At 44.5% G+C, this 26,223-nt stretch overlaps 1 protein-coding gene across 1 annotated transcript; it reads right to left on the bottom strand.

Moving 5' to 3' along the window:
- Positions 1 to 7,476: 7,476 nt before the first annotated feature.
- LOC141053699 (uncharacterized) lies at positions 7,477 to 13,802 on the bottom strand. Its single transcript, XM_073550736.1, has 2 exons — positions 12,320 to 13,802; positions 7,477 to 7,640 (listed from the first exon to the last, which is right to left on the bottom strand). The coding sequence occupies exons 1-2, from the start codon at positions 13,785 to 13,787 to the stop codon at positions 7,477 to 7,479; spliced, it is 1,632 nt and encodes a 543-aa protein (XP_073406837.1). The 5' UTR covers positions 13,788 to 13,802.
- Between the last annotated feature and the right edge of the window lie 12,421 nt (positions 13,803 to 26,223).

Here is a 26,223-nt window from a genome sequence, read left to right as displayed (position 1 = left end):
TACCCGGGCCTGGAGACAGTGTGAAGAAGCTGTGGGGCGTGTTTGGTGGTCGTCAGGAGGATGACGAATAAAACCTGGAACTGTTACAACTGGATTCGGTCTCCATCTCGTCTTTTCCTCGTCTGGTAAGCAGCGGTCCACCCCCTAATCCCGACCCCTACCACAGAAGCAGTTGGAGGCGCTGACCCTGCAGCTGTGGGAGAGTGTGCGGACAGGTGAGAGGTGCTGTGTGTGTGTGTTTTTTTGTATGTACGTGTATTGTGTGTGTGTAGAGATGAGTGGTGGTGTGTCTGCGTGCGTGCGCAGTGCTGCGGGGGAATGTGCAGAGAGGTGAATGGTGCTGTGTGTGTCTGTAGGTGGAGGAGAGGGCAATGATGGTGGTGATGGAGAGAAGGCAATGATGGGGGTGATGGGAAGGCAATGATGGGGTGATGGAGAAGGCAATGTTGGGAGTGATGGGGAGAAGGCAATGATGAGGAGAAGGCAATGATGGAGTGATGGAAAAGGCAGTGATGGGAGTTATGGGGACAAGGAAATGATGGGGGTGATGGGGAGAAAGCAATAATGGGGATGGTGGTGGAGGAGGAAATGATGGAAGGGGTGGAATGGGCAAGGATGGGGATGTGGGGGAGGAGGAAATGATGGCGGTGGTGGAAAGGGCAATGATGGAGATGGGGAGAAGGAAATGATGGTGGTAGTGGAAAAGACAATGATGGGAGTGGTGGGGAAGGAGGCAATGATGGGGGGGTGGAGAAGGCAATGATGGAGGTGGTGGAAAGGGCAATGATGAGGGTGACGGAGAGGGCAATGATGGGGTGGGAGGGGAGAAGGCAATGATGGAGGTGGTGGAAAGGGCAATGATGGGGAAAAAGCAATGATGATGGGGTGGTGGTGGGTGAGATTTCAATGATGGTGGTGGAAAAGGCAATAATGGGGATGGTGGGGGAGGAGGAAATGATGGAGGTGGTGGAATGGGCAATGATGGGAGTGGTGGGAGAAGAGACAATGATGGGGTGGTGGGAGGAGGAAATGATGGAGGTAGTGTAATGGGCAATGATAGGGTGTCAGGGGAGAAAGCAATGATAGTGGTGGGGGAGAAGGCAATGATGGAGGTGGTGAAGAGGGCAATCATGGGGTGGGGGAGAGGTCAATGATGGGATGCAGGAGAGGAGGACAATAAGGTGTGTGGGGGATTGGGATGTGAGGAAGGGGGACTTATAATGGACTTAGGAACAGGGGGGAGTTGGAGGAAGACATTATTATCGCTTATTATCTCTAACACAGTCCCTTAGTATATAGTGTACATACTTATGTATAACACAGTCCCTTAGTATATAGTGTACTCACTAATTCTGTATAACACCATCCTTAGTTACAGGTTCTTCTTTTATTATGTATAACATTGTCCCTTATTACGTACCATCCTCTCTAGCTATATATGGTGCCGTCTCTTATTATATAGCTTCCTCTGCTGTTATGTACAGTGCTCTCTCTTACATAGTGTATTCTTGTTAATTTTGTTATTCACACCAACCTCTTTTATTACATAGTCCCCTCTATTTTTAGATATAAAATGACTGCTGATGGAGCAGCCAATGACCATACTACCAGTCCATCAGCTCCTCCATTAGAAAAGAAGCTTTCCCATGCTCCATTAGCCATCATTACATTGTACAGCTAACAAGACAGTACGGTATGTAATAAAAAACAGGGCTCTATATAATCCAATATGTAAGGGACAGTTCTGTACATAACAAGAGAGGGCACTGTATAAGGGACAGCAATATACAATACATAATAAAGGAAACTATGTAATACATATACATGTATGTGTGTGGCTATGTATATATATATATAGAGAGAGAGAGAGAGAGGGAAAAAAAACAACCAGCACCTCCTAATGTGAACACGTGCAAGCTGCAAAAGCTGCACAATATAGACAAAAAGAATACAGCAGCACATGTGCATGAATCTAGGCCACGTGAAAACACAGAAATACATTAAAACCATTCAATTTGGATAATAATCCTCAAAAATATTTTTTTCAAAAACATTTTTTAAACCTTACAGTAAGATGAAAATGAAGGTTCTTAGTGAACAAATTGGCCAATTCATGTAAGCCCATCAACCACGGCAAGGTGACCTCCCACTGATGGGTCCCTGCTCTACCGTACAAAAGCCACTTCTGGGCCACCAGCCTACAATTTTGGACAAACATGTCACGACCGGGCTAAGCCTACAATTTATGGGCAGGTAGAGCTGATTGCGGCCACCTGCAAGGCCAATGGGAGGGGTGCAAGATCAGACTAGAGGCAGCTAGCATCCAGCAACTAAATAGAGAAAAAAAAAACGACCAGCACCTACTAATGTGAACACGTGCAAGCTGCAAAAACTGCACAATATAGACAAAAAGAATACATCAGCACATGTGCATGAATCTAGGCCATGTGAAAAACAGAAACACATTAAAACCATTCAATTTGGATAATCCTCAAAAATAATTTTTTCAAAAAATGTTTTTAAAACTTACAGTAAGATGAAAATGAAAGTTCTTAGTTCACAAATTGGCCAATTCATGTAAGCCCATCAACCACGGCAAGGTGACCTCCCCCTGATGGGTCCCCGCTCTACCGTACATAAGCCACTTCTGGGCCACCAACCTACAATTTTGGACAAAAATGTCACTACCGGGCTAAGCCTACAATTTATGGGCAGGTAGAGCTGATTGCGGCCACCTGCACCCCCTCCCAGTTATCCAAACTGAATGGTTTTAATGGGTTTCTGTGTTTTTACGTGGCCTAGACTTATGCACAAGTGCTGCTGTATTCTTTCTCTCTCTCTCTCTCTCTCTCTCTCTATATATATATATATACACACACACGTGGTCAAAATAATTGGTGCCCCTCGTTTAATGACAGTAAAAACCACAGTGGTCACAGAATAACTTGAATCAGACAAAAGTAATAATAAATCAAAAATCTATGAAAATGAGCAAGTGAACGTCAGACATTGCTTTTCAACCATGCTTCCACAGAATTAAAAAAAAAATAAAACTCATGAAATAGGCCTGGACAGAAATGATGGCACCCTTAAGTTAATATTTTTTTGCACAACCTTTTGAGGCAATCACTGCAATCAAACTATTCCTGTAACAGTCAATGAGATTTCTGCACCTCTCGACAGGTATTTTGGCCCACTCCTCAAGAGCAAACTGCTCCAGTTGTCTCGTGTTTGAATGGTGCCTTTTCCAGACTGCACGTTTCAGCTCTTTCTAAAGCTGCTCATTAGGATTTAGGTCAGGGCTCATAGAAGGCCACTTCAGAATAGTCCAATGTTTTCCTCTTAACCATTCTTGGGTGTTTTAGCTGTGTGTTTTGGGTCATTATCCAGTTGCAAGACCCATGACCTGTGACTGAGACCAAGCTTTCTGACACTGGGTAGCACATTTCTCTCTAGAATCCCTTGATAGTCTTCAGATTTTATTGTACTCTGCACAGATTCTAGACACCTTGTGCCAGATGCAGCAAAACAGCCCCAGAACATACCAAAGCCTCCTCCATGTTTCATAGTAGGGACAGTGTTCTTTTCTTGATATGCTTAATTTTTCCGTCTGTGAACAGAGAGCTGATGTGCCTTGCCAAAAAGTTTCATTTTTGTCTTATCTGTCCATAGGACATTCTCCAAGAAGCTTTGTGGCTTGTCAACATGTAGTTTGGGAAATTCCAGTGTGGCTTTTTTATGATTTTTTTCCAACAATGGTGTCCTCCATGGTCATCTCTCGTGAAGTCACTTTGGCTCATACAATGACGGCTGGTGCTATCGGACACTGATAATCCTTGAGCTTGAAGTTCATCTTTAATCGGTTTAGAAGTTTTTCTGGGCTCTTTTGTTACCATTTGCATTATTCATCTCTTTGATTTGTCATCAATTTTCCTCTGCGACCACATCAAGGGAGGTTGGCTACAGTCCAATGGAGCTTAAATTTCTGAATAATATGTGCAACTGTAGTCAAAGGAACATCAAGCTGTCAGGAACACTGCACTGAACTTGCTCACTGAGCCATTGCGCGTGTCCTGAGTAAAGCGAACTGTGCTCAACGATACCTGTGGAGTGGGCAGCAGCCGAGTAGATGCGTACTTCAGAGCCACAGGACCTGAAGCACGTGACTGCTAGGGGCGTGGCCTAAACTCCAGGGAGCTAGGAGCAGCAAGAGAACTCCTAGCAGGGTAACTGCGAGACAAAGTTACCAAGGGGCATAGACAGGGAGAATAGTCAGGACGTAGCCAATGAGTCACACACAGAGATAGCTGCAAGGTACAAGAGGGGCGAGCAGAGAGTAGTCAGGTCACAGGCAATGAGTCATACACACAGATAATAACGCAGTACAGAATCAACAGGCAAACTCACAACGGGAAACAGAACCGGGTCAGAACCATATAAACAAGCTATAACAACAAACAGACACAGGCACACAGGGGTCAGCACACTCGGCCAAAGGCAAAAGTATAACTGGCAGGGATTGAAGCTTCCCAGGGGTTTAAGAAGCTCTCCCAGAACCAGAAAGAGGCCACCATCATTAACCCCATGTGTGCAGGTCAAAACCTGCACTGAACTCCAGACATTAACCCCTGACGTGCAGCTCAAAAACCTGCATTGGGATCATGACACAAGCTGCTTGGAGATGATCTTATAACTTTTACCTTTAACATGTTTGTCTATAATTTTCTTTCTAATCTCCTGAGACAACTCTTTCCATTGCTTCCTCTGGTCCATGTTGAGTGTGATACACTCCATGTCACCAAACAGCACAGTGTGTATCTGTAGCCCTCTATACAGGCCACTCACTGATTCCATAATTGCAGACACCTGTGATGCTAATTAGTGGACACACCTTGATTTAACATGTCCCTTTTGTCACATTATTTTCAGGGGTACCATCATTTCTGTACAGTCCTATTCCATGAGTTTCATTTATTTATTTTATTTTGTGGAAGCATGGTTGAAAAGCAATGTCTGACTTTCATTTGTTCATTTTCATAGATTTTTTATTTATTATTACTTTTGTCATATTCAAGTTATTTCTGTGACCATTTGTATCGTAATGGGTTTATGATTTATAAGATTTGTTATGGATAAAAGAAATGATTTGCACAAACTGTGTGATCAATTATTATTTTACTCAAGAATCTAAAAGATCAGTTACAATAAAAGATTACAAATAGTAAAAAGTGAAAATTAAACAGTAATTAAATCAATAAATGAGAGTAATTAAAAATACTTAGCTTCGTATATTAATCCTGGATGGTATGCGCAACTAACCCAGAATTAGAATAATGTTCTTTTGGACGTCTCCAAAGTCTGAAAATGCCTTCTTGTCTGTCTCTGTATCTCTTGTGGGAGTCCATAACTCATTTTTAATTTTTGTAGTAACCGCAAGGTAGTGTCTTGGTCAGCATGCTTAGTAGGATGAGTGAGCGTCACTCCTGAATAAGTGTCCACTGCTGTAGCACAATACAGTACACTACCTTTCCCCACTGGAAGTGGTCCAATAAAATCAACTTGCCATACTTGGCCTCCATGATGACCTCTATGTATCTGGCCCAAAGGTTGCTTCCATTGTCGTTTTTTAACCTCTTGGCACACGGGACAATCAGCTACAATATTTTCTGCATCTTTGAATGTTAGTGGCACTCCTCGCTGTTTAGCCCATTTGTAAGTGGCTTGAATTCCACCATGACCACTTTGCCCATGTACCCATTTGCCTAGGGTAGTTAATTCTTCTGAATTTGCTTTTCCAATTTTTGATAAATTGTCTGCTTCAATGTTTCCAGGCACATTAGTATGTGCATTTACATGGCCAATATAGATAGTCCTTTTAGTTCCTTCTTCCCACAACTTATTCCATACCTCTGGACCTCCCCAGAGTGGTTTCCCATTAACTGTCCATTTATTTTGGTGCCATGTGCGCAACCACACAGTTAGGCCTTGATACACTGCCCAACTATCAGTGTAGATATACACTTCACCTTTAGTTTCTTCAATGACCATCAATACATGAGTTCTGCAAACTGACTTGATCCAGCATCTCCTGTTTCATATAGTACAGTCTCTGTGGAAGGTTGGATAGCAGCTGCAGTCCAAGAGTGTCCTCTATATGTCACTGTAGCAGAACCGTCTGTGAACCAGCTTTTATCTCTCTGTTCTTCATTTAGCTGATCCCAGGGAGGGGCTTCCAGATAGGGACCCCCTTCTACTTGTAAGGGTGGCTCCTCCATCTGTTGAGACTCGAAATCCACTAGTCCTGCCAGTTGTTGGTTGACGGCTGAAGGTGCTTGTCTGCACAGCTTTCCTCTTTCAGACAAATACCATTTCCACTGCTGTAAAGTCTGCCTTTGGGCAACTGTGGTACGAGCCGCAAAGCCTTCTTCACGCACCCAGTTACTTATAGGCAAGTCTGTACGAACAGTGACTGGCTGAAGTCCCGTTGTTGCTTCTGTGTGTTGTAAAGCAGTACCGGTTGCTAAAAGTTGTTTCTCAAAAGGGCTGTATCGTCGTTGAGTCAATGTAACTTGCTTAGAACAGAAACCTATAGGGACTTTTCTTGCCCCTGCAGTTGAGGCCTTTTGCCACAGTCCCCAGGATGTGCCATGATCAGTCACTGACACATCCAAGATGAAAGGCTGGTCTGGTCTGATAGGCCCTAATCTGTTATGGGCTTGTATAGCTTGTTTGGCACAGTTCAAAGCATCCTCCTAGGCTTTGTTCCAAGAAAAACTGGCTTTCTTTCTAGTCACATCATATATTGGTCTGAGAATCAGTCCAAGATGAGGCACAAATGATCTCCAGAAGCCAAATAAACCCAGCAAAGACTGAGCCTCTTTCACATTGGTAGGTGCCTTCAGATTTGAAATAGTGTCCAAAATTGGTTGTGGTATTATTTTCTCTGGTCCATGCCAAATCATTCCCAGAAACTTTACTTGTTGGGCGGGCCCTTGCACCTTATCTTTGTTAATGGCCCACCCCCGACTCAATATCCAGTCGATCAGTATATTTAAGTCTACTTGAACAGTCTCTTGGGTATTACCTGACACCATATTGTCATCAATGTAATGGTACATGCTGCAGGTCAAAGGTGTTGGTATGTTTTCAAGGTCTCGTGCCACTAGTCCATGACATATTGTTGGTGAATGTACATACCCCTGTGGTACAACAGTTGGTGCATATTGCTGTCCTTCCCAAGTGAAAGCAAACTGATCCTGAGAGCTGTCGTCGATAGTGATGGAAAAAAATACATTAGCCAAGTCTATTACTGCATGCCATTCGCCTGCAGTTTGTGCAATATTCTCCACCAAAGAAACCATATCTGGGTCTGCTGCATGCAGTGGTGGGGCCATTTTGTTCAGTCCTCTGTAATCAATAGTTAAACGCCAGGAACCATCTGGTTTTCGGACTGGAAATACCGGACTGTTGAATGGGCTAACTGCGTGCCTGAAAACTCCAGCTTGTAATAGCAGATGAATTGTCTCTGATTTCTTTGTGTCCTCCAGAGATGCAATGCTGCTTCAGGTTCACTGGGATTGCTGGAGCTGGGATGTGCACTGGAGTCCACTTGGCCTTTCCTCTCACAATGGGCTTAATGGCTGAAATACAAAGAGCACGGATGACAGTACCAAATGTATAGCGCCCACTTTCAGTGTCAACTGTTTGTCCTCGCAAAATGTCCATACCCAGAATATTATCAGGTAAATCTGAGGTGAGTATGGAAGCCTTGAACACAGGACCTTTTCCGATACGCATTCGGGAATTTACCTTATATGCGGGAGTTCGAGTACCTCCTAAACCCTCAATCATTACACAGCTAGAGGATTGTCCTTTCCCAGGGCCTTGGAATAGTGATACCTCGGCCCCAGTATCAAGCAAAGCAGTCACATGTTGTGGTTTAGTCAGTTGTCCCCAATACAGCGTTACCTTCACATATGGGCGCAGGTTCCCTGGTTTCATTGCTTGTATATTTACAATTTTTGACACACTTGGGGATACGGGCCCGCCTTCCAGTCATAAAGGCTGAGGTATATTCCATTGTTCCAATAATTTTTTTACCTCTGTATATGGGGATGTCTGTCTGTGAGTAGTGACAGGGGGTGTGGTGTGAGTTTGTGAAGGGGGGAATGAAGGGGCTGTCAATGTAGGGGCTGTTCCGTATGTGCCTTCCTCCTGTGTCCTCCCTTTCTCCTCCCACCCTTCTACGTCACTTGTCGCCACCCTCTTTGGTGGGGCTGTCCGCAACTTCCCTTTCGTCTTCAGATCATTCCATCTCTTGAACAAATCACTAATGCTGATCCCATGTATCTCCTGTCTTGGTATCCCACTAGTTATCAAATCAAAGAATAACTGCTTCCTGGATATTTGGATGCGAGTATCATCCTTTTTTTTTTTCCTTTCCGTTCCACTTTTTCTGCAATTCTATTCTTTGGCACTGCTATTTTCTCTAAAGCACCAAGTTGAGAGAGTAGATTACATGCTGTGTAGACAGTAGTGGAATTTTCCATCAGTGCACTGAACATAGTGAATAATGGGGCTTTATAAGAAAGTGGGGCACTTTCTATGAATTTATTTTTCATTGTGAATGGTGTAACATCTGATCCCTTCCAATCCTCTACAACAGCAAAGTCATTATTCGAACCTGGCAAAGGATCGCGCGTTATACCACCTATGCATGCAATTTCTCTCAATCTCTGAACTCCGTCTGCAAGAGACTCCCATCTAGATTGTGGTATTAATTCAATAGGAGTGTCATACACTTGTGCCACAGAATCCCTCACCAAATGCAATAGGGAAAAATTCTCTGCAGTGTCCCTGACACGTCTCATTTTTAGACGTACCATAGGATCAATACAAATACTCCCAATGCCTACTGTTTCGCGGCTTGACAAGATTATTGTATCTGCCACATGATCCCATAACCTGAGAATCCATGTTAACAAACTTTCACCTGGTTGCTGCCTGTACCTGGTACCCAGTTCGGTTAATTCTCCGGCTGTATAACCCCTAGTTTCCTCGGTCATAGCGACTTCTGCTCCTGTAGCTGCGTTTCCTGCATCCATCCTATCTCCACTACGCTGTGTGACTTCTCTCCTAGTTTTTGTAGTCACAATTGGTCTGGCTTGCCTTCCTTCCTCATCTGTCTCACTGTCACAGCCATCCCATTCTAAGAAATCTGACCATTTCTCATGTGCAATCATGGTCCTAATCTGTGCAGTACAAATATCTGACACTAGCTCTTGTCTCCTCCTGCGCCTATTCTTATTCACATTTTTAACCACATAAGATTCAAAACTATCTGTTAAGCCCCCGTTACACACTGCGATATCGCTAGCAATATCGCTGCAAAGTCACCGATTTTGTGACGTTGCAGCGATATTGCTAGCGATATCGCTGCATGTGATACTTACCTACGACCGGCTCCCCCACTGGTTATCGCTGATCGCGCGAGAAGCTCCTGGACCATTCCTCGTCGGCCACTTCCTGCTGGGACTTCCTGTGGCGCCGACGAGCGACGCGTGGAGCCGGGCGGGGGGACGCAGGATCGCCGCGTCTGGCAGGTAAGTAGCGATCCCCGTCCCCAGCGATGTCGCTGGTGAGATCTGCCTGTGTGGCAGCTCACTAGCAACCACCTAGCGATGCACCAGCGATCCTGACCGCGTCATATCGCTAGTCGGGATCGCTGGTGCATCGCTAGGTGTAACGGTACCCTTACACTGTCTTGGTGTTTTATTTGATCTCTCAAAATGGATTGCAACCCAACTCTCTGCTCTAGAGCTGCCTGCAGCTCAAGGCGGAGGTTATCCATTTCTTCTTGCTGACTCTGCAATGCTTGCACACATACCCATCCAACGGCAGCGGCAGCTTCTCTTTGTGCAGCATCATATTTTGAGAGATCAAATTTGACAATCGCTTCCAAGGGATTTGGTAAGCACTGTACTTCCACATATTTGTTACATTCTCGTGCCATTGGGGCCCAGGGTCCGGAACTAGTCACCCACTCTGGCAGAGATCTGGCATCAACATTATTACTCTGTTTCTCTTTCTTACTCTTAGCAAACAAATTAAGTTTAGCAAACATTTTTCATCCAAAACAATCCCACTTCTGACACCAACTTTGTATTGTAATGGGTTTATGATTTATAAGATTTGTTATAGATAAAAGAAATGATTTGCACAAACTGTGTGATCAATTATTATTTACTGAAGAATCTAAAAGATCAGTTACAATAAAAGATTACAAATAATAAAAAAGTGAAAATTAAACAGTAATTAAATCAATAAATGAAAGTAATTCAAAATACTTAGCTTCGTATATTAATCCTGGATGGTATGCGCAACTAACCCAGAATTAGAATAATGTTCTTTTGGACGTCTCCAAAGTCTGAAAATGCCTTCTTGTCTGTCTCTGTATCTCCTCTTCCAATAATCAGTCCTCTTTATATACCAAAAAGCATCCATGCATCTTGGTTAAAAAGCTTTGATCTATCCTTGGATGCTGGTGAGACGACCCCCTGAGGCCAAATAGATGAGATTTCACCAGGTGACAATCCATGGGGAAAGTTAACACACCCGATCTAATTAGGGTAGTTGCTTTGAATATCAATGGTCCTTTGTTGATGGATAAACAAATGACCAGTAATTTACATTCCTTTATCTTAAGTTTCAGTGACCTTTTGCTTACCTCCCTGGAAATAAGGATACAGTATATATTATATTAAACTGATTGAAACCATATAAAAATCAATCTCTAGGATTACATCATTGTGGGTTTTTCTGTCATTAAACGAGGGACACCAACAATTTTGACCATGTGTGTGTGTAGCTTTGTCGCCATAAAAGGAAGGGGGCCCAGACACATTTCTTACACACGGGCCACAATCGGTCAGTGTCCGCCCCTGGATTGTAGGACCATGGTGAAAAAAGAATATTTTTGCTAGTGATTCTGTGAGAAAAGCTCCTTCAGAATTAAAATATAATATCCCCCAGCTCTGGTGCAGAAAATGGGATGTCAGCTAAATTATGCCACAACTAAGCATTGCCCTTAAAGCAATTATTCTACATAAATAAACTCGACAAAGCTAAGAAACCAAGCATGATTAAAAAGAATATTACCTCATGGTAGTTGGAGTTGCAAAATCATTATACAATAAAGGCAAATAAGGAAGTTACATAATTGTCATACTAAAAATCAATAGAACTTGAGAGCCTACCACAACTTCAAATTATTGTCCCCATATCTCCTGCTTGATTGGGATCCGAGAAAGAGGTGTAAGATGATTTTACTCTAGCAGTTTCCCTTCAAAGAAGACCATTGCTGACCAGATTGAGTGAAATCAATTGAATTTTTCCGAACATGACTGTACATTCAGTAATCATACAGCTGCCTAAACTTTATGGTTGCAGTCACTTTAAGAAGATGATGCTCTTAATGGTTGCACTACTCAGAAGAGATACAAAGGCATAATGGTTACATACACACACAAGTTGCCAATTTATCATAAACTAGATTAAGGCCCGATGCTATCGCATCGAGAGGATAGTGACACACCTCTTGCCATGTTAACCCTCAATACACACACACCTCCTCAACACACACTCCTCTCACCTTTCACCATGTCAGGATCCCTCAGATACTTCTTTCATCCAAAGGACCGATGTACTTGGGTGTAGGACACCATATGTCTCTAATTGATTGCCCCGTCGAGAAGAATTACACAGACACAAGCTGTATGATACAACTCGGGATGCCTGCTGAGCGCCTCTCCCCCCTCAGTCAAGCTTTCCCCTTTTATGATAAAGAATTTAGATATTTACAGACATGCGCAATAAAGAAAAGAAAAATAGTTACACAACTTGTTCTTCTACAACAGCTTTGCCATGTAAGCAGGAAATATTTGACCTTGGTTCACAAGGGAAAATGGCTGAGTCATATCCCTGAAGAAAAAATAATGTCCAGCAGATTTTATTTAACTCATTCAGTTCTTATCATTCCCCCCTTTGACATCTTCATTTTCCACAATCTGGAACACTGGATCCTGCAACAACAGCGGATAGTGGCTCGTTCACCAGGTACTATCCCAGGCCGACGGGTTGCCTGAGGGAGACAGGTCTTCTACCTTCTCCATCCCCCAGATACTGAAGCCACGTCCATCATTGCAAGAGTACGCTCCTTCATGCCAGAAATGAGATGTCAACCTAGGACTCAAAGGAATAATAGTTAAATTCTTGTTGTTTACAGTCAAACTTCCTTATCTATTTCTGCATTTTTTCTTACATACAGAGATACACCAAAAAACAAGTTTCAATAGCACATATATTACAAGGAGACAAACAGCAATACGTAATAAACTTAGTATAATCCCAGCTATCCAGCCTCCAATACCCTTAAACCAATTAACTGGATTAAGAAAGGAGAAAGTGTCTGACCACCAACTATCCTTAGTACCATCATTGTCTTTATCATACTGATCTCTAAGTCTTTGAACATCCTCTATTTTTAATTTTAACTTTATAGTACTGTTGGGATCTATATAATGACAGCAAGCGGGTCCGATGACCTGACACATACCACCTTGCGCTGCCGTTAAATAATCTAGTACTATAGTATGTTGATTAGTGACTATAATAAGCTGATTTTGGACAGCAACAGTGGTGTTCAGTATATCCAGTATATCCCAGATTTGATCATCCAAATAATCTGTAGCCCTAACCAATTTATCCCACATTTGAGTAATCATAGGATAAATAAAAATAGAACTGACAATTTTATTAGCCACACTCATCTGCACTATATGTGGTCTCCCAGAGAGGCGAGGTGTATTGTCAGCAGCTCTTTTGTATAACGTGTGTTTAGGTATGCTCTGAGTATTCAACTGGTCGTTCGGAATAACAAAAGTAGCTGGAGTCAAACGACCCAGAGTACAAGCACCTCTTACCCCTACTGGCAGCCATTTATATGCATTGTCTCCACATACCCAGAACATGTCACTAGGTAAGTCCCATAGGGCTGAATGTTGTAATACCAGTCTATGCACTAAATCGATGAATGCAGATGCATTCTGGAGCATGCACCAAGGTGGAGATTGTCCTAAGGGACTACAATAACCTGCATCAGGATTTCCACAAGGAGAGGTTCCCTTCTCATATCCAGAGGATTCGTTACAAAGCATATTACCGGGAACTTCAATACAAGTTTCGTTAGTGCCCTGGGGAAATAAATTGGAATATTCCCATGACATATTATGTAACCTTCTCTCTAGCAGCATTGGTTTGAAGGCATCAGTAGAGTGAGAAGTTACATCAAAACTAACTTGTAGACCATACGTTGGAACTTGCCCCAGGTAGGTTAACCGAGTTCTATTCCTGGGTACCCAAGCCCCTCCTTTATATGTCAAATATTGAAGGTGTGTACTACTTCCTGAAAGGTTACCCTGCCACCAAGGGTATCCTACCCATCCCACAATGGGTATACCAACAGTCATATTCCATAACTTTACATTATTTGTGGCATTATTAGCAAGTGTATCAGAACAATTAGTCCAGGCAAATAACTCTTCAGGTGGAACAGGAATAACCAGAAACGGAATACTTGTGGCTGATACTGGTGAATACGTGCAGATCCAGCAATCTGCCGGGGACTGGGTATCATTTGACCAATCATTCAGTAATTTTTCATGATGTTGTATAAACTTATTATTCAAGGACATTGGAGAATTTAAACTGTCCCACGCAGCTACTATCATTAATATAGACAAAGCAGAAAAACCAAACCAAAGCATTATGCACTCTTATGTATTGCTAACTCCTGTGGCTAGTTTGCAATGTGATGCGTGGATCCAGGTTGGTCGTCCTTCCAACTTAACAGAAGTAGGCGTTGTTAGGAGTACTTGGTAAGGTCCTTGGTATCGGGGTTCAAGCGTTTTTCTGGAGTGTTTCTTGACATATACGTAATCACCGGGTTGCAGGCAGTGAGTTCCTTCCACACTGTCTGGATCTGGAATGGAAGAGAAAACTAGAGAATGCATTTGAGTTAAATGCTTTTGCAACTGGATCACATAATTCGTCAAATTATCCACATTAAGTGTTAAGACCTGTGGGTAGTACAACCCTGTGTTTGGTGGTCTTCCAAACAATATCTCGAAGGGTGACAGTTTAGTTGTCCCCGTAGGTGTGTATCTTACTGAGAATAATGCTAATGGGAGACACTCTGGCCATGGTCTGCGGGTCTGTTCCATGGTTTTCTGTATTTTCAATTTCAGTGTCCCGTTCATTCTTTCTACCTTCCCTGAACTCTGTGGGTGGTAGGGTGTATGGAACGCCTGTTCTACACCTATCATTTGCATTACATTTTGCATTACCTCAGCAGTAAAGTGTGTGCCTTTGTCTGATTCAATTGTTTCAGGTACACTGAATCGTGGTACTAGCTCCATCACTAGTTTCTTTGCAGTGGCTCGAGCTGTGGCCGTTTTCACCGGGTAGGCCTCTGGCCATCCAGAGAACATGTCAACACACACCAGAACATACTCATATGTTCCACTTCTGGGGAGTTGAATGTAGTCGATTTGCAGTCTCTGGAAAGGATATAACGGCCTAGGACTGTGTTTCCGTGGAGTCTTCACCACTTGTCCAGGATTGTGTGCTAGGCATATGGGACAGGTGGTACAGTGTAGCTGCGCCACCTTCCCAAACCCGGGAGCAATCCAATCGTTCGTGACTAGGCGTGTCATTCCATTGGCGGACATGTGAGTTGGAAGATGAACTACTTCTGCCATCCTTGGGTACAAAACCCTAGGCAAGCAGTACTTCTGATCTTTCTTCCATATTCCGTTCGTTTTTTCGGCACCCATCTTCTCCCAAGTTTCCTTGTCCGTCTGGGCGGAATCTTCTTGGAACTTTTGTAAGTCTGTAAACAATCCTGATGCATCTTGGTGCACTATGTTTACCTTTTCTGGAGTCCCCAAGGCAGCTTGCTTCGCCGCCTGGTCTGCTTTGTCGTTGCCTTTCGCTTCCATGTTGTCTTTTCTGGTGTGTGCTGGCACCCTCATAATGGCCACCCCCTGTGTCTGGGCCACATTCTCGAGGATTTCTCTGATCAGTGTGGCATGTTTTATGGGTGTTCCTGCTGCTGTCATGAAACCCCTTGTGCGCCACAAAACCACAAAATCATGTGCTATCCCAAAGGCATATCTTGAGTCAGTGTAGATATTTGCTGTTTTTCCTTTGGAAAGTTTTAATGCCTCATTTAGAGCTGTTAGCTCAGCTTCTTGTGCAGACATATGGGGTGGAAGTGCCTTTGCTACAATAATCTCATGTGGTGACACCACAGCATATCCTGTGTGGAATTTTCCACTTTCATCGGCATATCTGCTGCCATCCACAAAAAGCACAAAGTCTGGATTTGACAATGGTGTGTCAGTGACATTGGGCAAGCCAATAACTTCTTGCTGCATCAGTTCTATGCAATCATGTTCAACCTCGTATGAAGGCTCAAAAGAAAGTGATAATGTGTTCTCATCTACATCCCCCCCTTCAGAATCTGCAATTGGCAACAGTGTAGCCAGATTCAAATTCTGAGTTTTGGTAAACGTAACATTAGGAGGCATGAGTAAAGCACATTGCAATCTGAGTTGTCTAGCCATAGAGATATGTTTAGAAGAAACCTGATTCAGGATACCGTATATATCATGTGTGGTACAGACAGTTAGTGGATTGTCCAATACGATATCAGAAACTTTGTCAAGTAGTAATGCAATTGCAGAAACTGCTCTAACACAGGATGGTGTTCCTTGTGCTACAGAGTCTAATTTGGCAGAATAGTATGCAAGGGGTCTATTCTTCTTGTCATGTTTCTGTGTCAAAATGCCAGTAGCATGCCCTCTGATTTCAGCGGCCATTAGTTGAAAGGGTATATCATAGTTGGGTATACCTAATGCTGGGGCTGATACTATGGCCTTCTTTAGATACTGAAATGAGGTCCGTGCAATATCAGTCAATTGGAAAGGTGTTGTGTTGATGCAATCATACAGTGGCTGCATGTGTTCACTAGCATGTATGATCCATTGGCGGCAAGAAGAAACTAAACCCAAAAAGGCTCTCAGCTGTTTGTGAGTTGTCGGTTCTTTTATCTGGATGACAATTGTGATTCTGTCATTAGTTAGGTGTCGGGTACCATGAGATAGACAATGCCCTAAAAATATGACTTTTGGTTGACAGAACTGTAATTTCTCTTTGTTGACCTTACATCCGTTATCTGATAGAAACATCAACAGTGATAGTGTATGCATTTTACAATTAGTCTCATCAGGTGCACAAAGCAATAGGTCATCCACATATTGTAAGAGCACAATATCAAGTGGGTGTGGCCAGCCGGCCAACACAGACTGCAATGCTTGCGTGTACAATGTGGGTGAATGCTGCATGCCCTGTGGTAGTCTGGTCCAGGCATATTGTTTGCCTTTAAACGTAAAAGCGAACAAATGCCAACAGCTTCTGTGGAGGGGCACTGAGAAAAACGCGTTCGACAGATCAATCACTGAAAAACATTTCGATTGACTAGGGATTTTTGCCAATAGCGTGTGTGGGTTAGGCACTACTGGTGTCAAAGGAACAAGGATTTTATTTATTTCTCTCAGATCATGTACCATGCGATATTTCGGGGCATCACCTGGTCCTCCTTTCTTTTTGACAGGAAACAATGGTGTATTAGCTTGTGATTTAATTGACACCAATGCTCCATTGTTTACAAGATCAGTGACTTGTGCCTCAATGGCAGCCTCTTGTTGGGCACTAATGGGATACTGCCGCAGCTGAGGCAACCTTGTGTCCACGGGCACCTCCACCACAACTGGGGATACGGGAAGTAGGCCAATATCCGCATTCCCTTTTGCCAATAAGGTATCAGGTAATTTGTCTAGGGCTGGGTCCCATGGTTGTGATGTGGTGTCATCAGGACCTTGTGACTCGAGAGCTTGAATTATCATGCAAGCCTCAAGAGTGTCCTCGTCCCCATCTGTGATAGTAAGATGTACTGTACCATCTTCAGCAAATTTGATATCTGCATGTTGTTTCTTTAGTACATCTACTCCCAATAAGCAAATTGGTGCTCTTTTGACAAATAAAAACTTATTCAGGAACATTTTAGGTCCTATCTTGACTGGTAAGGGTTTGCTAAAAGGGATTAGGCTAGATTGTCCACTGAATCCTGAAACAAAGGTTGAGTATTCTGAAAGGAGATCTGGAGTTATTACCTTGTCATTGACTACCGAAGAGGTTGCTCCGGTATCTACTAGAAAGGGTACCTTTTTCCCATTGACCTGAATTTTAACTACTGGTTCCTTAGAGTCAAGTTGCATTCTAATTGCACCTAGTCAGTCAGTTGTTTCCTCCCTTCTAGACTGAGATTCCCTATCCGCTTTTCTCTTGCGGCAATCTCTCTGGAAATGACCGGGCTTTTTACAGTAATGGCAAGTAAAAGTCCTTCTCCTTGTTCTCCCTACCGGGTCTTCTAAATCTAGTGTGAGAAACACTTTCCCTTTTTCTTTCTTGCTTTCTCGTAAGTCCATTTCAATTCCCATGGCTCTCTGCCTCAGACCATGGGCGTCATCTACTGATCTCCAATCAGGAGTACAACTTTTCAACTTCAATTTTATCTCTGATGTTAACCCATCTACAAAGGATTTAGCAAGCAGTCTCTGTACCCCTGGACTTGTTAGATCCAGTCCTTCATCGCTAAATCCCATTTCCAGTGTCTGATAAAAATCAGCTACTGTTTGTCCAGGTTGTTGTGAAACAGCCGTCTGCGAACCTCGCTGTCTCTGTTTACCTCCCATAAAAATATCAAGAACCTCTAAAAATATCTCTACTGATGCTTGTGTACGGGGGTTGTTCCCCGCATCTTCTGCTGGTTTTCTAGGTATCAGAGCCTGCCAGAGCTCGTGTTGGAGTGACAAAGGTAGCTTCAATCTAAGCATATCCTCTCCATCATTCCAAGTACCCCTGTCTACCACCAATACCTGTCTCAAATAAGCAGCAAATCGGGCTGGATTGATAATCGGGTCGGGGGCGTTAGACAACAAAGCCATACATTCAGTTGCAGTCCAAGGCTGATAATGGGTAGTGTGTATATACCTTGTTACAAATTCCCCATTTGGTCCAGCCTCTCTAAAAGGTCTGGTGGAGGTTCTAACCGGGGCTAATAGATTGGGTGCATGGTGTCGGGGTGCACCACAGGAAAAGCAAACATCCCTCCAATTAGGGTTTTGTTGACCACAATTACTGCAGACCCATCCAGGTTCATTACTGCCACTAGGTGGCATAGCAGTTACCTGCATCTCTGGGTACAGCTTAGTCGGCGGTGGAGGAGCCACAGGTACTGGTGGTGGCACTGGCAAAGGGACTGGATAGGGTGGGGGCTCATGCATTTTCTCTCCTAGGTCCCCTATTATGGACTTCTTTGGATATACCCATTTCCCTGTCTTCTCATTGTATTCCCACTTTTCCTTCTGAGCAACTTGTGAACACTTCAGACATGCTTCAACTTGTTCCCCCCATCCCGCATCTGCGATTTTCCCTGCTTTTGTATCTTTTATCTCTTTCCATTTGTCTTCGTTCAAAGCCTCTCTCCCTTCCACTTTGAATTTCTTTAATACTTTTTCCAGGTTCTTTGCTGCACTACTTCCATATCTATCCTCAATTATATCACATAACCGGTCTCCTTCTTCGGGTGTCTTTCCCTGACTGTTCCCCATCTTTTTATCCTGTTTCTCTTGTTCCTTCCTGTTAGTCCCCTGCCTTAGGTGGCGTATTGGGTAAGCTCAAGACTAGGCTCTACTATACCTCGTTACCTTCTTCCTAAGGTGCTAACAGGCTAAATGGGGTGTCTGTTCCTTTTTGTACTACGTATTTCGTGTACCTATATGCTATATAACAACCGAACAGAAACACTCCCACAACACACAGGATTGTAAACAAAGTATCCATCTATCGGGGTTCTTCAGTCATATCCTGTCACAGGCTCATTTCGTGGTCCTGTGCTCATTCCGTCACACTCTTATCTGTCACAAGGTTTATCCGTAAAGGGTGTTGATTTAAGCTTAGGCGGTGACCTCCCCGAAAGGACGCTGTCACATAACCCAGTTAGGCAATATCACCACTCTTTGAACGAATACCTGCTGTGCAGCTTATTTTTCTACTTTCCACAATCTTTCAGATCAAAGCAGCCACTCAACAACCTCCTTGATTCCTAACGCGGAATCGTCTATTGTGAAAAACTTGTCCGTCCGGGCTGCGCAGTATGAACTGTTCACCCAGCCTTAGATTCCGTAATGTTAGACCTCTCAACGTATCATTCAATGGGATATGTGTATTTAATGCTAGTAATATCCACCATTCATCTCCCTTACGTATGTGGTGAAATTTTTGTATATTCAACCCTGGGACTGTTCCCGCAAACGTCCATTCACCATACCCGTTCCGATTTGCATCAGTTCTTCTCCTAAAGATGGCAGTACACAGGCAGAATCTACAATAACCTCTCATTCGAGCAGAAGTTACATATGTATGTCACACCCAATTTCCTCAGAGTTCTTATATGGACCTGATTTTATGGCCCCCTCCTCTACTAGATTCCCCTTGATACGGACCTTAGTTAAAATGATATATTATGAAGAGCAGAGAAGAGAAGAATGATCTCTTACCTGGCCAGGTGTTTAGGTCTGCTGTTCACAATTTCATCAGTAACCGGAGTGGTCTGTAGGTCTGGTGATCTTGGAGAGGTGCCTATTTCAGGTCCCTGTTCAGGTGCCAGGAAACTGTCGGGATCCCTCAGATACTTCTTTCATCCAAAGGACCGATGTACTTGGGTGTAGGACACCATATGTCTCTAATTGATTGCCCCGTCGAGAAGAATTACACAGACACAAGCTGTATGATACAACTCGGGATGCCTGCTGAGCGCCTCTCCCCCCTCAGTCAAGCTTTCCCCTTTTATGATAAAGAATTTAGATATTTACAGACATGCGCAATAAAGAAAAGAAAAATAGTTACACAACTTGTTCTTCTACAACAGCTTTGCCATGTAAGCAGGAAATATTTGACCTTGGTTCACAAGGGAAAATGGCTGAGTCATATCCCTGAAGAAAAAATAATGTCCAGCAGATTTTATTTGACTCATTCAGTTCTTATCAACCATCTCCACTCACATCCACTCACTCTTTCACTCCACATACGACCCTTTCTCTCACTCCGTCTCTCATACTCACACTGTCATCGTCGCTGCTCCATGATCCCCGACATCTTCTTCCGCCGGCGCCATCCTGGATCCCGACGTTGTCCACGCCGGCGATATGTTCTTGCGGCCATGCCATCTTGAGTATTCTGAAATCCTGCGAGTGGACATTTGTGGAGATAGTGAAAGGTGAGAGGAGTGTGTGTTGAGGAGTGGTGTGTTGAGGGTTAACATGGCAAGAGGTGTGCTGTGACGTCACCAGTTACAACTGGACGGAAGTTGTTACAACCCGGAAGCTGCTTAGCGCATTTATTATAGTAGATTAAGGCCCGATGCTATCGCATCTAGAGGATAGTGACACACCTCTTGCCATGTTAACCCTCAATACACACACACCTCCTCAACACACCACACCGCCTCAACACACACTCTCACCTTTCACCATCTCCACTCACGTCCATTCACTCTTTCACTCCACATACGACCCTTTCTCTCACTCCGTCTCTCATACTCACACCGTCATCGTCGCTGCTCCACGATCCCCGACATCTTCTTCCGCCGGCGCCATCCTGGATCCCGACATTGTCCACGCCGGCGACATGCGGCCATGCCATCTTGAGTATTCTGAAATCCTGCGAGTGGACATTAGTGGCTCACCATTGTCATTTTGAAACACGACTGCTACTTCACTGACAGTGGGATTATTGTAGCGTCGAGGGTCTTGATTACGATCTTGTTTAATAGCCATAGTGATGTTTGGCATGACAGTTCCGTTTTGTACATTTTTGATTTTCTTTACATCGTAAGCGTTGTTCGTTTGCGGTAGTGGGATCGAGAATGTAAAGTTGGGCAAATGCGCGTTGCTGGTCATCTGAGGGATGTAGTGTTCCAGTTCTATGATAGATCTGGCCATGTATGCGGAAACAGTATGGGCCATATCCAGGAGGTGGTGAAATATTTGCACCCATGGAGGCAAAAGCAAAGGAACTGTTAATACTTCGAATATTATCCATTAAATTTTTGCTAAATTCACTTTGCCCTTTCAGCAAACGTGTAAAGACATCAGGATATTGTAGTATGGGTACATGGACTTTACCCTTCTGACAGCAGAGCGTAAAGTTGTTATCAGAAGGTATCTCTGCTACAAAATGCAAAGCTTCGCAATGCTCACATTCATGGGTCATGTCACCACAGCTGTGTTCGGTAATACTATTTTCATCATTAGTGAAAATGTGAGGTTGTAGTAGAAGTGCATGTCCAACCGATGGGGTGCGCCTAGTTTTGAGACCAACGTATATTTGTCTTGGTTGCACTTTCTGCGGGCTAACTGCAGCTTGTATGTGAAGAAACTGTGCGTTGGTATTGACTAATGGTGGTATTGATAGGGCAGAAACAGATTGCTGATTAGTTATGTCAGTGAACGGCATATAGGATGAAGTGTGGTAGTAACTTGTTCCACATGCTGATGTGGAAGCATCCTGTTGTGAGTCTACTAATAATGATGAGGAAGAAGCCATCTGTTGTTGGCGGTGATGGCGTGTAGAGGCTTCTTCAGCCAATGTAATAGATTTAGAGTTAGGGGATTCGTGTGCGAGACGACGGCGTTTATAAGCCTTAATCTTGTCAAGTCAATGCTGTTTTTCCTCAGGAGTCTCATTAGCACGGCGTTGTTTTTGTCGTAGTGCTAAAGCTGCTTTCCTTTCACTGGCATTGGCATACTGTGCATCGGTATTGAATGGTGGTATTGATAGGGCAGAAACAGATTGCTGATTAGTTATGTCAGTGAACGGCATATGGGATGAAGTGTAGCAGTAAATTGTTCCACATGCTGATGTGGAAGCATCCTGTTGTGAGTCTAATAATAATGATGAGGAAGAGGCCGTCTGTTGTCGGCGGTGACGGCGTGCAGAGGCTTCTTCAGCCAATCTTATGGATTTAGAGTTAGGGGATTCGTGTGTGAGGCGACGGCGTTTATAAGCCTTAATCTTCTCAAGGCGATGGTGTTTTTCCTCAGGATTCTCATTAGCACGGCGTTGTTTTTGTCGTAGTGCTAAAGCTGCTTTCCTTTCACTGACATTGGCATACTTTTTGTTATGACTCATGTTGGCACAGGTAAAGGAGTCTATTTGGCAGTTATCTGGCAGTGAAGAAGGCGTCCTGGAGTATTGTAGAGTAAACAGATACTAATTGACCCTGTAATTGCCCAGCAGTAGTTATGAAGTGGTAGTGGCAAATTGGCCCTGTAGTTAGACACCGGCAGAGGAGCAAGGCAGTAGTAGTTATGGCGGTAGAGGCAAATTGGCCCTGTAATTAGACACCGGCAGAGGAGCAAGGCAGCAGTAGTTATGGCGGTAGAGGCAAATTGGCCCTGTAATTAGACACCGGCAGAGGAGCAATGCAGCAGTAGTTATGGCGGTAGAGGCAAATTGGCCCTGTAATTAGACACAGGCAGTGAACAGTCAGAGGAGCAAGGCAGCAGTACTTATGGCGGTAGAGGCAAATTGGCCCTGTAATTAGACACCGGCAGAGGAGCAAGGCAGCAGTAGTTATGGCGGTATTGGCAAATTGGCCCTGTAATTAGACACCAGCAGAGGAGCAATGCAGCAGTAGTTATGGTGGTAGAGGCAAATTGATCCTGTAATTAGACACCGGCAGAGGAGCAAGGCAGCAGTAGTTATGGCGGTAGAGGCAAATTGGCCCTGTAATTAGACACCGGCAGAGGAGCAAGGCAGCAGTAGTTATGGCGGTAGAGGCAAATTGATCCTGTAATTAGACACCGGCAGAGGAGCAAGGCAGCAGTAGTTATGGCGGTAGAGGCAAATTGATCCTGTAATTAGACACTGGCAGAGGAGCAAGGCAGCAGTAGTTATGGCGGTAGAGGCAAATTAGCCCTGTAATTAGACACCGGCAGAGGAGCAAGGCAGCAGTAGTTATGGCGGTATAGGCAAATTGGCCCTGTAATTAGACACCGGCAGAGGAGCAAGGCAGCAGTAGTTATGGCGGTAGAGGCAAATTAGCCCTGTAATTAGACACCGGCAGAGGAGCAAGGCAGCAGTAGTTATGGCGGTAGAGGCAAATTGGCCCTGTAATTAGACACCGGCAGAGGAGCAAGGCAGCAGTAGTTATGGCGGTAGAGGCAAATTAGCCCTGTAATTAGACACCGGCAGAGGAGCAAGGTAGCAGTAGTTATGGCGGTAGAGGCAAATTAGCCCTGTAATTAGACACCGGCAGAGGAGCAAGGCAGCAGTAGTTATGGCGGTAGAGGCAAATTGGCCCTGTAATTAGACACTGGCAGAGGACAAAGGCAGCAGTAGTTATGGCAGTATAGGCAAATTGGCCCTGTAATTAGACACCGGCAGAGGAGCAATGCAGCAGTAGTTATGGCGGTAGAGGCAAATTAGCCCTGTAATTAGACACCGGCAGAGGAGCAAGGCAGCAGTAGTTATGGCGGTAGAGGCAAATTGGCCCTGTAATTAGACACCGGCAGAGGAGCAAGGCAGCAGTAGTTATGGCGGTAGAGGCAAATTAGCCCTGTAATTAGACACCGGCAGAGGAGCAAGGCAGCAGTAGTTATGGCGGTATAGGCAAATTGGCCCTGTAATTAGACACCGGCAGAGGAGCAAGGCAGCAGTAGTTATGGCGGTAGAGGCAAATTGGCCCTGTAATTAGACACCGGCAGAGGAGCAAGGCAACAGTAGTTATGGCGGTAGAGGCAAATTGGCCCTGTAATTAGACACCGGCAGAGGAGCAAGGCAGCAGTAGTTATGGCGGTAGAGGCAAATTAGCCCTGTAATTAGACACCGGCAGAGGAGCAAGGCAGCAGTAGTTATGGCGGTAGAGGCAAATTAGCCCTGTAATTAGACACCGGCAGAGGAGCAAGGCAGCAGTAGTTATGGCGGTAGAGGCAAATTGGCCCTGTAATTAGACACTGGCAGAGGACAAAGGCAGCAGTAGTTATGGCAGTATAGGCAAATTGGCCCTGTAATTAGACACCGGCAGAGGAGCAATGCAGCAGTAGTTATGGCGGTAGAGGCAAATTAGCCCTGTAATTAGACACCGGCAGAGGAGCAAGGCAGCAGTAGTTATGGCGGTAGAGGCAAATTGGCCCTGTAATTAGACACCGGCAGTAAACAGGCATAGGACCAAGGCAGCAGTAGTTATGGTGGTACAGGCAATGCCAAGCATCCGCACAGCAAGTCGGCGTGAGGTAAATGATGCCATTTCACGAATGCAAGATGGCGATTCGCCGACGTCGTTAACACCTCTTGCCATGTTAACCCTCAACACACCACACCGCCTCAACACACACTCCTCTCACCTTTCACCTCCACTCATGTCCACTCACTCTTTCACTCCACATACGTTCCTTTCTCTCACTCCGTTTCTCATACTCACACCGTCATCGTCGCTGCCCCGACATCTTCCTCCGCCGCCGCGATCCAGGATCCAGACGTTCTCCAGGCCGCCGACATGTTCTTGCGGGACGCCATCTTGGATTTCGTGAAATCCCGCGATATTCAAGAAGGCGTCGCCGCAACAACATGTCGCTGGCATGGGCGACATCGGGATCCAAAATGGCGTCGGCGTAATCTCGCGAGATTTCGCCGACGCCATCTTTTTGGATCCCGATGTCGTCCACGCCAGCGACATGTTGTTGCGGCGACGCCTTCTTGAATATCGCGGGATTTCACGAAATCCAAGATGGCGTCCCGCAAGAACATGTCGGCGGCCTGGAGAACGTCTGGATCCTGGATCGCGGCGGCGGAGGAAGATGTCGGGGCAGCGACGATGACGGTGTGAGTATGAGAAACGGAGTGAGAGAAAGGAACGTATGTGGAGTGAAAGAGTGAGTGGACATGAGTGGAGGTGAAAGGTGAGAGGAGTGTGTGTTGAGGCGGTGTGGTGTGTTGAGGGTTAACATGTGCGTGTGTGTGGTGACGTCACCGGTTACAACTGGACGGAAGTTGTTACAACCGGAAGCTGGTTAGGGCATTTATTATTATAGATGTTGCAAACATATGTAACAAGAACAACGTTGTAACCTCTTAGTTTTGACTTCTGTTCACATCACAGAGACCACCCCCAATATTTGTGTCATTAAACATTGACCCAGCTGTCTCCTTAAACTAGTACCCCATCAAGTGGTAGGTGTAAACTTAGCTAAGACTACCCTCTCAAGGATGCCTTTCAATCAAACCCCCCCAAAACAACATTTTACTCATTACCAATATACCGGGCAACTGACGTGAATGCTTCACTTGTAATAGAAAATGCCTGAATGCAACTGGAACAACCAGGTTCCTCTCCAGACCTCCAGGGAACAAGTCCTACACATAACAGCATTCTAGCAGCCTTAGGATTGGAACATTTAACCCTGACCAGGCCTCGTAATAGGCTATCTTTGGTCTGAGCTCATCACCACGCTCACTCCCCACATTTGTTTCCTTTAGGTTGACAATTTTCACAACCAGAAAAGGCCGTCACATCAGAACTAACTTCACTCAGGCCACTGATAATCTCCTTCACAGACCACAATAACATCCTCCCTCTACTAGCTGCCTCCCACTTCGCTATAGGGAAACAGGCTCAAGCCTTGTAGCTTTCAGGTCAATAACATCTTTACTAGGCTCCATACAACATCCAGATAAGCTCTCTCAGGCAAATCTTTCCATTCATCTGCATCTTAAAAATACTCCAAAGGCCCAGTTAAGTCATGGTGGCACCGTACATTAGCTTTACTATGCATAACCTGGACTAAGCTCTTTCTGGACTGATGCTCCATCTATACGATCCTCCCTAATAACTGACGGCACACCAAAAATTGTCAATCCCACAACTGCTCACTGCAGCCTGTTATACCCACACAACATAATGTTAGAGCGTTTGTATGGGTGTGAGTATAGGCACTTGCAATGTTAAGGGCTACATATGTTTAGCTTCCAACTATAGATACA

Source organism: Dendrobates tinctorius, unplaced genomic scaffold (assembly GCF_039654945.1).
Source record: "Dendrobates tinctorius isolate UK_male_01 unplaced genomic scaffold, ASM3965494v1 ptg000167l, whole genome shotgun sequence".
NCBI lineage: Eukaryota > Metazoa > Chordata > Amphibia > Anura > Dendrobatidae > Dendrobates > Dendrobates tinctorius.
Note: the sequence above shows the minus strand (reverse complement) of the source record. Positions and strands in the feature narration are given on the sequence as shown.

What these genes read in the sequence shown, in the direction of transcription:
- LOC141053699 (XM_073550736.1), bottom strand. Translation starts at nt 13,787, where the DNA reads ATGATAGTAGCTGCGTGGGACAGTTTAAATTCTCCAATGTCCTTGAAT. An exon ending in TTTTTGGTGTATCTCTGTAT is followed by an intron (nt 7,641 to 12,319) that starts GTAAGAAAAAAT and finishes TTTGTATTTCAG; the next exon opens with CCATTAAGCCCATTGTGAGA.